Raw genomic sequence first — 11231 nt, 5'->3', positions numbered from 1 at the left:
GGGTTGAGGAAGGGGAGGAGAGTGGAGGTATTTTTCATATGGAGAGCCTTGAGTTCTACAATCTAAGGTTGTAATGCAATTCTCATCATATTTTTTTGACTCAGATTTATTGTACCATCAGCTCTGGTATATATTATTCAAAACTTGTTGAAATGTGCTTAAGTTTATTTCAGCTACCAGTAGGCTTACCTCTCTAGTTTCAGTGATAATGTTTAGAGCCATGTTTTTCAAAATTCAGGTTAACACTGAGTAGTGAGTCTTGACCACTATTTTTTTTTTTTTTAAAATACAATAAGTCAGAAGCCATCACAGACAGTAAGGGTAAGTATCCATCAATGAATGAATGGATAAACAAAATGTGGTACAGGTTGAACATCCCTTATCCAAAATACTTGGGACCAGAAGTATGCTGGGTTTTTTCAGATTTTGAAATACTTGCATATACATAATGAGATATCTTGGGGATGGGACCCAAGTCTAAACAGGAAATTCATTTATGTTCCATATACACATTATACACATAGCCTGAAGGTAATTTTATACAATATTTTAAATAATTTTGTGCACAAAACACATGACCTGTCACGTGGGTCAGGCATGAATTTTTTTTTGGCTGCTGGCTGGTACAGGAATGGAACCTGAGACCTTGTTATCAGCAGAATGCTCTAACCAACTGAGCTAACCGGCTAGCCCTACTAGTGTTTATTTTATGTTAAATTAATTCTCATGCCATAAGTTTTTGTTTCTTCAGTATCTTTTTCTTCTGTGCAACCTCCTCTGTTGGTTTAGGAACAATTTGCTCCTTTTCAGTAAGTATCATCTCAATGTGGAAGGGGGAGCTCACACATGGGTTAACCTAACCATGAGCTCTATAATCTATAAGTACAGCAGCACATCTTGGGTGCTTTGTTCACCTGTTCAAAGACCAGAGAATCTACATTTAAACCCTTAAGTTCAGCATTACTCTGCATTTTTAAGCATGTGTAGCAAATATTCACTTTTTTGGGGCCATCGACCCTGTGTCTAGCCCGTTTGGCCTGGGCACCCCTACCAACCACACCATTATAACACCAGAACAGTACACATTGCTTCTGTAAAGTGACATCTTTCAGACACTTGCTGGATTTTTGGATTTGCATATCTTTGATGGCCCAGTTTCACGGGTGTTCTTAAAGTGAATATGAAGATTTGAAGCTCTTGATTTACATGATTTTGTGGGGTTTTCTGGGTCAAGTGAATAGAGAACCATTTTCACAGATCACCTTAGACAGCTTACGGGAAGAGAGATGTGGACTTTTCTACTTGTGGCATCATGTCGGTGCTCAAAAAGTTTCAAATTTTGGAGCATTTTTGATTTTCAGATTAGGGATGCTCAACCTGTATATAAATACAATGGATTATTATTCAACTGTGAAAAAGGAAGGAAATTCTGACAAGTGCGAAAACATGAATGAACCTTGAGGACACTACACTAAGCCATAGAAGCCAGTCACAAAGAGACAAATACTGTATGATTCCATTTATATAAGGTACCTAGAATAGTCAAATTCATAGAGACAGAAAGTAGAATTGTGGTTGTCATGGCTGAGGGCAGAAGGGAATTGGGAGCTGTTCCTTAACGGCTATAGAGTATCAGTTTTGCAAGATGAAAAGAGTTCTAGAGATTGGCCAACAATGTGAATGTACTTAACACTCCTCAACTGTATGCTTAAAAATGGTGAAGATGGTAAATTTTATGTTACATACATTTTATCACAGTTTTTAACAAAAGCAGTCTGGGAAAAATGATGAAATACAGAACAATGATTTCAATGACTGTGGATTTCTTATCAGAAACCATGGAAGAAAGAAGACAGTGGAACATCTTTAAAGTGCCAGAAATCTGGTTTTCCTACTGCCCCAGCCACGAGTCCCAGCAGCTTGGGTGGTGGGAGGAGCGGCAGTGGCCAGGCAGCCCAGCTCCGCGAGGGCTCTTGGTGCGACGCAGCCCTGCAGGCACCGGCAGGCGCCCTCCCCACTGCCAGGACGCCCAAGAGGAATGTCAGCTCAACCGAAGGCAGCGAAGGGAGAGCCCAGGATGTCAGTGAGGTTGTCACCTAAACCTGTTGTGCAAAAATAGAAACAAAGCCAAAAAAGGCAGCAGCAAAGAAAAAAATCTTAAGACAAAAAAGTGAAACCAAAAGGGAAAAGCAGGACAAAGGGAAAAGCAGGACAAAGGGAAAACAAGCCAAAGTGACTAACCAAGAATCTAAAGACTTACCTGTAGAAAATGGAGAAACTAAAAACAAGGATACTCCAGCCTCGGATGAAGCAGGAGAGAAAGAAGCCAAGCCAGATTAATAGTATCTACCATGTCTTATCAGTGGTCCCTGTCACCCTTGTACGATCCAGAGGAATATTTTATAAACTATTTTGTAAATGCAAATTTTTTAGTTGTTCTGGAAACATTTTTAAGAAGGAGAGAATCCTTTCTCATCCCATTTTTTTTTAAGTGTAAATGCTTTAAGAGGTGAAATCATCTGCTGGTTGTTTATTTTGTGGTACAATCAGAAAATAGTGGAATACTGAATTATGGGAGGCTTGACTGTCTTGGGTGTCAGCTTAACATTACATAGATGGGTGGGTAGTTTTTATATCCTATAAGACAAAGCATATTAAATGGCAATTTAGAGTCATAGTTGTACATTTAATGTGTCTTGAACATTTAAAATTACTTCTATTCCCATGTTTTTTAGAATTGTTCCTTATAGAAAACTACTTAATTGTTCCTCTCCCTGTCAGAATTGTGTGCACTTTGTAACATCTTTGGTCATGGCAGTCCAGTTTTCCTAAAAATTTTGTTAATGTATTGTGAATGATTGAAAATTTGAGCACGTAGTGTACATGATATTAAATTGTGAATTGGTGGGACTTATGTCCTACTAACATGTGGAGATACTAGTACTTGATACCCTCTTAAGAAAAATTTGCCCCCAAATTTGAAGCTGGAAAGTCACTGGAATGACTTTTCAAAAAAAAATCACAATACGTGGCTTTTTAGAATTCCGGTACATACATTAAGAATTGTATACAAACTGAAATGTCTGTGTAATGATCCTGAACACAACCAATAAAATCTCAATTATGAAAGAAAAAAAAAATGCCAGAAACACACACGCGTGCACACACACACACACACAATCTATATCCAGAGGAAATATATTCCGTAATGAAAGCAAAATACCTTCTCAGATGAAGGTAAACTAAGAGAATTGTTGGTAGACCTACACTAAAAGAAGTGATAAAGAAAGTTTTTCAGGCTAAAGGGAAATAATTTCAGAAGGAAACTTGGAACTTAAGGAATGAGGGAAGAGATAAATGGTAACTATCTCCTCTTAGTTCTTTAAAATATGTATGACAATAGGAAACAATATTATAACAATATCTGGTAAGGCTTTCATCGTATGTAGATGTCATTCATATAACAACTATAACATAAGGGGAGGGAGGGGGAAGGTAAAAAAAGACCTAAAAGGTTGTTAAGTCTTCTACATTTTACAGGAAGTGATAAAATATTAACTGTAAGTAAACTGTGAGCAATCAGGTACTTATGTATACTATAATCCTTAGATTAAAAAAATGCAGAGATAGCCAAAAGTCAATAGACACACATTAAAATATTCAAACATTCGGATCCTCCTACCAGCCAGCCACACACACATGCACACACACACACAAAAAAATTCAAACAATTAAAAAGGTGGCAGGAAAGGGGAGAAAGAGAAACAAACAGAAAACAAATAAAATGGTAGGCCTAAATCCAACCATATTGATAACATTAATTGTAAGTGGTCTAAAAGCACCCATTAAAAACAAGAGATTGCCAGACTGGATTGGAGAACAAGACCCCACTATATTCTTTTTTTAAGAAATCCACATGAGGGCGGTGGGGGCACAGCCAAAAAAAAAAAGAAAAAGAAACCCACATTAAGTATAAACACATATATAGGTTAAAAGTAAAAAATGGAAGAAGTTTGGAGACCAATGGTTTGAAGAGAAGGTCTGGGTTTTCCTCTCTCACATAGCTGGGCTGGGTGTAGTAGGGTCACTATTGAGACAAGCTTAGTGTCCCTACAAGCAAAAGTAGCCCCAGGTCTGGTTCCCAGATTCCCCACAACAGCTATCACATCAGGCAGAGACTGCAACACTCACTATCCAGCAACCACAGTTCACAAACCACCTGCAGAAGCAAACTGAACAAGGGGTTCTCCTTGCTTCAAAGAATTCTAATTCAGACCTTGCCAAAATAAGAGGATGCTTTTCCTTGGAGAATGCTTTGATTTGCCACAGCTGTGGGTGTGCTGCAACTACCAGGGCAAGTTGGCACAGGCTCAGAAGATTCTGTTTTGCAGTAATGTGCTTTCTGCTCTGATTCTGTGGGAATCTCATCTTTTTCATCATGAATCTAAAATCACCACCTTGGTGTCTATAGCAGCTTCCAAAACTGTCTCTACCCAGGAAGTGAGTGTTGGAAGTCCTCACAGAGATATGAAGGCTCAGTTACTGTGGCTTAGTTTCTGCTTTCAATCCTCAAAGCTTCACATAGCTGTTCTGATGTGCAAAGATCAACCCAGAGCAAGCCGAATGCTGTCACCAAGATGCTCTTGCCCCTAGAAGCAAATGAGGTCACTATTTGAGGAATCTGGGCCACTAACCCTTCACAGATGAATACAAACAGAGGTGGGGTCTATTTAAGTAGAACTGTAGAGTTTTAGATTGCAGAAATATTGAATAAACTGCAGGTCAGAGTATGCCAGTGTCTTAGTCCATTTTGTGCTGCTATAACAATACCTGAGACTGGGTAATTTATAAAGAGCAAAGATTTATTTCTTATAGTTTTGGAGGCTGAGAAGTCCAAGATCAAGAGGGCCACATTTGGTGAGGGCCTTTGTGGTGTGTCATCCCATGGTGGAGGGACAAGAGGGCATGCATGACAGAACAGAGCAAGAGAAAAAGGGGGCTGAACTCATCCTTTTTATCAGGAACCCATTCCCGTGATAATGCCACTAATCCATTCACGAAGATAGAGAGGCCTCATGATTTAATCACCTTTTAAAGGTCCCACCTGTCAACACTGTCACATTAGGGATTAAGTTTCCAATACATGTACTCTGGGGGACACATTCAAATCATGGCAGCTAGGATTAGTTTGGAAGATTTCATTAATTTTCTAGTCATGATGAAAAATATTTCAGAAAATGCTTGACTTCCTGCATAAATGAAAAACAGAATTTTTGAATAAAGACTAGTTCAGATCAGTTCTTTTCAGCCTCACGAATAACTAATGACTTCAGTCCAAATAATATCAAGTAGAAATAGTGTCCATGTTTTATGACAAAGGTTAAATTCCAAAGTTAATTGTGGACAGTCACTTGAATTTCAAAGCCAGATCCCCCTCCCCCCATGCTTATGGGAAAGTCTGTCTCTATTTTCATAAGTTCCTATTGTAGAGATTGTTACCTGAATCCTAATATCTGTTTTCCCCTTCATCCATAGTAATAGAATCCTGAGTTTTAACCAAGCATATGGCTGCCTGGAAAAGAATAGTCCCCCGACCACCCTTGAAACCAGGTGTTATCTACCACGAACTAAGTTCTGCTCTTGAGATGTAAAAGGAAATGTTATGGGACAGCTTCCTGGATCCTTCCTTAAAACACTGCTGGCACGTTCCCTTCTTTCTTTTTTCTTTGTCCCCTCTTTAATCCATCCTGTTGCTTGGAAAGCAGATGTAAAAACAGCTGGAGTGCTACCATTGTGACCATAAAGACCTAGGGAAGGAGTCCAGGTTCCTAAGGACTTTGTGAAACAGAGTCATACCAGCCCTGGGTTACCTACTTCTGAATGTTTACATGAAGGAGAAGTAAATTCCCCTCTTGTGTAAGTCACTGTTATTTTTGGTTACACATAACTGAATTTAATTTGAAACCAAGAAACATTCTCAAATGAATCCTAGGAAGGAGTTCTGGGTGGAGAAACCATTCCAATCTGTCCTTTGTAGACGAAAAATGCCACTACCTACCTCTCTTGAGACATTTCACAGTAAGATTAACAAGAGAAAAATCAACAGCCAATAACAAAAAAAAGCCTTAATGAAGACCCTAGATGGAGGGCTAGTCTCAGTTCCATACATTTAGTTCTATATTGTTTGGCGCAAAACACAGTAACCAGGCAGTCCAGGAAGAGATCTAGACTCTAGTTCTAACTCTGATGCTGCTCTCAGGGTCTTGGCCTTGGGTAGGGTCCTTCCTCTATAAACAATGACGGTGTTAAAACAGATATCTCTAGGCTTTTTGTCCAGCACTGAAATTCTAATCCATTTTCTAACCTCCATTAGATTATATACTCCTTTTGGGTAAATAAAATAATCCATGTAATGTGTTTATCACAGTGCTTGGCACATGGTAAGGTGCTCTATAAACTTCAGCTATTAGGAACCATGTTTCCTAGCTTCCACAGTACCTTCCACAGAGTAGGTGCTCATAAGTGTTTGCTGACATCCTCTGGGAACGCCTTTTGATCTTCTGTTGATCTCCTGCTTTTCCCATACATACTAGTATCAGCAAGAAAAACCCAAGAAGAGAAGAATCCTTAGGTTCCAGGTTATACGTTCATGGGAGAAAAATCAGCAGATGGAGGAGCAAATACACTATTTATTTACAATTCTTTCACTTTATCCACAATTTCCCATACAAACATAAAAACTAAAAAAATAAAAACACCACTTGGGAACACAAGTGTCTTTCTCTAATTAGTCCAGTTGAGAGAGGGTCACAGCCCTTTCACTCTGTGAAGGAGACTACTGAGGCACACCAAAAGGGAGGAAGAAAAAAAAAGGTTAGGAAGAATGCCTGAGAAACAGCTCCAGATGAGAAACCTAACTCATGTCAGTGTGGTGTGGTGGGGCTTCGCTGGTGAGAGACTCAAGGGTGTCACCCACTGGGAACACTGCCTGGCTTCCCAAGAGGATGACAGGGGCTTGCCCCCCTCCCCCTCCCATGTCTCTACTATCAAACACCAAAAATCGAACATGGGTCACACATCTCATGAGCTGTGTGGGGTGTGATGGTGATAGTATGGGACACCAAATACTACTCTCTGAAATGAGCCCCAAACCCCAGGGACACACAGGAAACCCCTTTCCTTGGCACTGACTAGTCAGTCACAGCTTCTGTCCTGAATACAATGCTGACTTTAAAATATAAAAACAAAAGCCCTCCCCAGATTCAGAGGGGGGCAGGGGAAGGCAGGTGTACAACACGTAGAAAGGGCTTCTGCCTCTGCAGTCCCTTTTCAGGGAGGCTGCTGGGGGTGAAGGGTGCTGAAGAGGGAGAGGAGCAGGGCAGAGACTCCAGAAAGGCCCAGGGAGGGGTGGGAAGGAAGGGGCAAAGAGGAAAACTCGGCGACACTGACGCTTGGGATGGTTGCCACTGGTTTTCAAAGCAGCTCACCTGCTCAGCTGTACTCACCTGGCTAACTCCCATTTTACTTCCCTCACAGCACAGCACCCAGAAACCAACCTGGAGGCGCTGGAGGCGCTGAAGCCACCTGCCTAGCAACTTCATCTGTGCTAGTGACCTAGATTGCTTTCACATGTTGCTGCACATTATAAATATAAAATCATATCTGATACAAAGAGGACATATATTTGTACATCTTTACCCATATACATAATAACACAATTTACACATAATATCTTGGAGTGGGTCATCATGGAAAATGGTTTGGAGAGGTAAAAAGCCCCTTTTCCCTCCCCTGCCCTGATCCTTCTCAAGTGATGCTTATACACTTGGTCACTGGGGCCCTTCCCAACTGGCTCTGATGAGGCTAGTCTGAACACAGATATTCAGACCTGTAACTAAATGCTGATGGGCATGTATACACACACACTCTCACATATGCACACATACAGACATCTGATGGGAAAAGGAAAAATCAAATTCCTAGCCCTTGGGTGTAGCCCTCTTCCCAGTGTGACAGGCATCAGTGCCTCTTCCATCCAGAACGATGGCCTTAAAAAGCTGCCCCTCACTGGCTCATACTAGGGCAGAAAGGGAAGGGCTAGGAAATCAAGGAGAGGGAACAGGGGCCAGGAGTCTTCTGAAAACATATGGTGTCTTTGACCTGTGACCAAATCAAACTATGTCACAAAAAGGAACAGTATCAGTTGGCGCCTGGAGGCAAGAGACAGCCAGTCCATGTAGGGACAATGTGAGTTGAGACCCTGAGCCTTCCCCTTCTTTTGTCCAGTTTCTTCTAAAGGGGCAGACAACCCTGTACCTCCTTTTCTGTCCTCTCCCAGAGCTGGGCCCATCCACATGGCATGGAATACTGACAGTGATCCAAGAGACACATCCAGAGATACGAAGTGGCAGACGCCAAAACGTTAAGACTTGGGCGGCGGGTGTGAGCTTTTTACAGCAGGAGTGGTTCCTGGCTGGGGTCCACAGCTCGCACAGTGGCCACAGTGATCAGATTGCCATCAGAGATGGGGCAGTCTGGGTCCCTAGGGAGAGACAGCACCTATCGGCGGTAGTGATTGGGGGCGTCGGCAAACATATACTTGAGTCTGTATGCCTCGGCGAGAAGCAGCCCGATCTCTTCGTTGCCCCAGTGTATTGTAGGGAGGTTCTGTAGCAGCATGAGGAGGCCCTGGAATGCAAGAAGTAACTTTTACATCACTTCAGAATGCAGATTAAGGCAGCAGGTCTCTTCTAGAGACCAAGGCTTGAAATGGGGCCTCTTCCTCTTGGGTCACCCATCCAAAGGGTCCAGCCTCTCTCCTCCCAAACAGCACACAGTCCTCAGCTCCTAGTTCACCTCGGGAGGCCTTGAAAGCCTTAACTCATTCTCTGATCCACTAACACCTGCCTCTTTAAAAATATTATAAATAGAGAATGGCAACAATAACGATTTTTTTTTTTTAAAAGATGACCGGTAAGGGGATCTTAACCCTTGAGTTGGTGTTGTCAGCACCACGCTCACCCACTGAGCTAACCGGCCATCCCTATATGGGATCTGAACCCATGGCCTTGGTGTCATCAGCACCACACTCTCCCGAGTGAGCTACGGGCTGTCCCTCTTGTAGACATTTTAAATAGCCAGATAATTTCCCATGATTTAAGATGTACCATAATTTACTCTATATCCTATTTTGAGCATTTAATTATTTCTGATTTTTCACTATAATAAAACTATAATAAACATCTTTTTTTTTATCGGTTATGAATATTCATGGGGTACAAAGCTAATTGTCACCAGTCATGCCCCAGATGTGATGGCCTGATCCATACTTGGCAGCATGCCCATATAATAAATATCAAGCTGTGTCTTGGATTATCCCTTTGGGCTAAATTCCTAGAAATGAAACTACTATGTTAAAGGGCATGAACATTTTTAAGGGTACTTAATACTCATCCAGAAAATGCGTTCCAGAAAAATGCCCATTTCCCTAGATCTCCAACCAGCACTGAATGCTCTCATTAAACAAACTCGGTTAATTGTAACCCCTTTCTCTTAGACCCCCAAACCTGAGAATAGAACTCAAAGCCTTATGTCAAAATGGTGGTAAATCTGCAGGAAGAACATAAGGAGAAAGGAATCAGGCTACAGCTTCTTAATATGTCCACACTCTCCTTCCATGGTTGCTGGCAGCCACTTTCTTTCCCAAACCCTCCAGGTAACCAGGCCTTCCACCACATTGTTACTGAAGGTCATTCAACCAGATCAGTTACTCAACTAGTTACTGATACTCACTCAACCCACTGAATGCTATCATTCCTTTTAAAAACCCTGCTTTTATCTGATCTGAACATCTCTGGGGTGCTCATTTCTCATATTAACAATTCTTCCTCGGTTGTATCTTGGCCTCAGTCCTACATCTGCCTCAAAGGTTTTTCTTTCTTTCTTTTTTTTTAGAGAACCATTATTCCTATCTCAACTAATTTTCTTAAGTGTTGACCTTGGAATAGAACACCACCTCCCCCAATGCCCCCACCCCTGCCTGCCTGCCCCGCCCCACAGCCATGAGCCCCCTGGCCTCTGACCCCTTTGACTCTGCTCTCATGCTTCCTACTTCATTCCCCCAACATGCCTCCATCCCCACACAAACTGGAAAAGGTACTGCCTCTTTGTGCCAACATCCTCCTCAAGAGTCAACTATTATTCTAAGTTAGGCAGATGTTCTAATATAGAGGTCTTAACCTTTTCTATACCTTAGACTCTGGCTGTCTGGTGAGGCCTATGGATCCTGTTTCAGAATAATGGTTTTAAATACATAGTATAGTTATCAAAATTTTTAAAAACAAATTTGTGAGGCTTCCGGTCAAGATGGTGGAATAGATGGTCCCCTGGTCACTCTCTCCCACAAACCAACCAATTTACAACTATTAAAAAGCAACTACAGCCAAGCTGGGGCCGCTAGAGCTCAGGGAAAGAGGAAGAGAGACCTATGGAATGCATGAAGGCAGGAGAAGCCACAGTGAGAGAAAGGACTGCTCTCACCACTTTAAGCCCCGGCCGCTTCAGGGCTGGACCTGGTGAGCACACAGAGCAGGAGCTGGCAAAGCTGCAGCTGTGCCCTTCAAATGAAGTTGCTTGGTGGCGGCAGGGGAGAAGAGGGCCTTGGTGGCCCCCAGGCCAGCAAGACCACTAACGGGGTTCCTGTGGCCCACATAGGAGTGAGGAGCCACAGACAACAGAAAAAAGGAGCCACTCAGAGGCCAGTGAGTCATTGTGAGGGACTGAAGCATGGCCCGTCCCAGGGGATATGTTTGGAGCAAGGGGGGTGGGGGAGACGGGCCCACCAGGGGAGCACTGGGGTACAGCACGGACAGCTGATATGCCCCCCAATCAGCACAGGACCACTCAGTGGAGACTGGTCAGGGATACTGAACTGCAGGGGGTGCAGTTTGCTGAAAAGACTGAGGTCCAGACTGGAGTTTCTTTTTTTTTTTTTTTTTTTTGTCTTTTGTCTTTTTTTCCGTGTCCGGCAGTGGATCGCAACCCTCAGTGTTGCCCCCGTACCGGACCGGGGACCGGCAACGGGATCGCAACCCTCGGCGCCGCCCCCGCCCCTCGCCCAGCCAGTGAGCGGGAACCGGTCTGTATGTGGGATCCGACCCCTCGGGCGGGAGCGCCGCCACGCTTCCCAAGCAGCGCACTATCCAGTGCGCCACTGGGCCGGCCCCCAGACT

At 42.9% G+C, this 11231-nt stretch overlaps 1 protein-coding gene and 2 pseudogenes across 1 annotated transcript in view; 1 reads left to right on the top strand and 2 right to left on the bottom strand.

Moving 5' to 3' along the window:
- Nucleotides 1–543: 543 nt before the first annotated feature.
- Nucleotides 544–1249, bottom strand: LOC103587036 (annotated as a pseudogene).
- Nucleotides 1250–1312: 63 nt separating this feature from the next.
- LOC103587046 lies at nucleotides 1313–2340 on the top strand (annotated as a pseudogene).
- A 4329-nt stretch (nucleotides 2341–6669) lies between these two features.
- TBC1D22B (TBC1 domain family, member 22B) overlaps nucleotides 6670–11231 on the bottom strand; it is a 67807-nt gene continuing 63245 nt past the window's right edge. The window contains exon 13 of the mRNA XM_008568428.1: nucleotides 6670–8688. Coding sequence (XP_008566650.1) covers nucleotides 8560–8688 — 129 coding nt within the window. The 3' untranslated portion in view covers nucleotides 6670–8559. The remainder of the gene's footprint in view (nucleotides 8689–11231) is intronic.

Source organism: Galeopterus variegatus, unplaced genomic scaffold (genome assembly GCF_000696425.1).
Source record: "Galeopterus variegatus unplaced genomic scaffold, G_variegatus-3.0.2 Scaffold409, whole genome shotgun sequence".
Lineage (NCBI taxonomy): Eukaryota > Metazoa > Chordata > Mammalia > Dermoptera > Cynocephalidae > Galeopterus > Galeopterus variegatus.
Note: the sequence above shows the minus strand (reverse complement) of the source record. Positions and strands in the feature narration are given on the sequence as shown.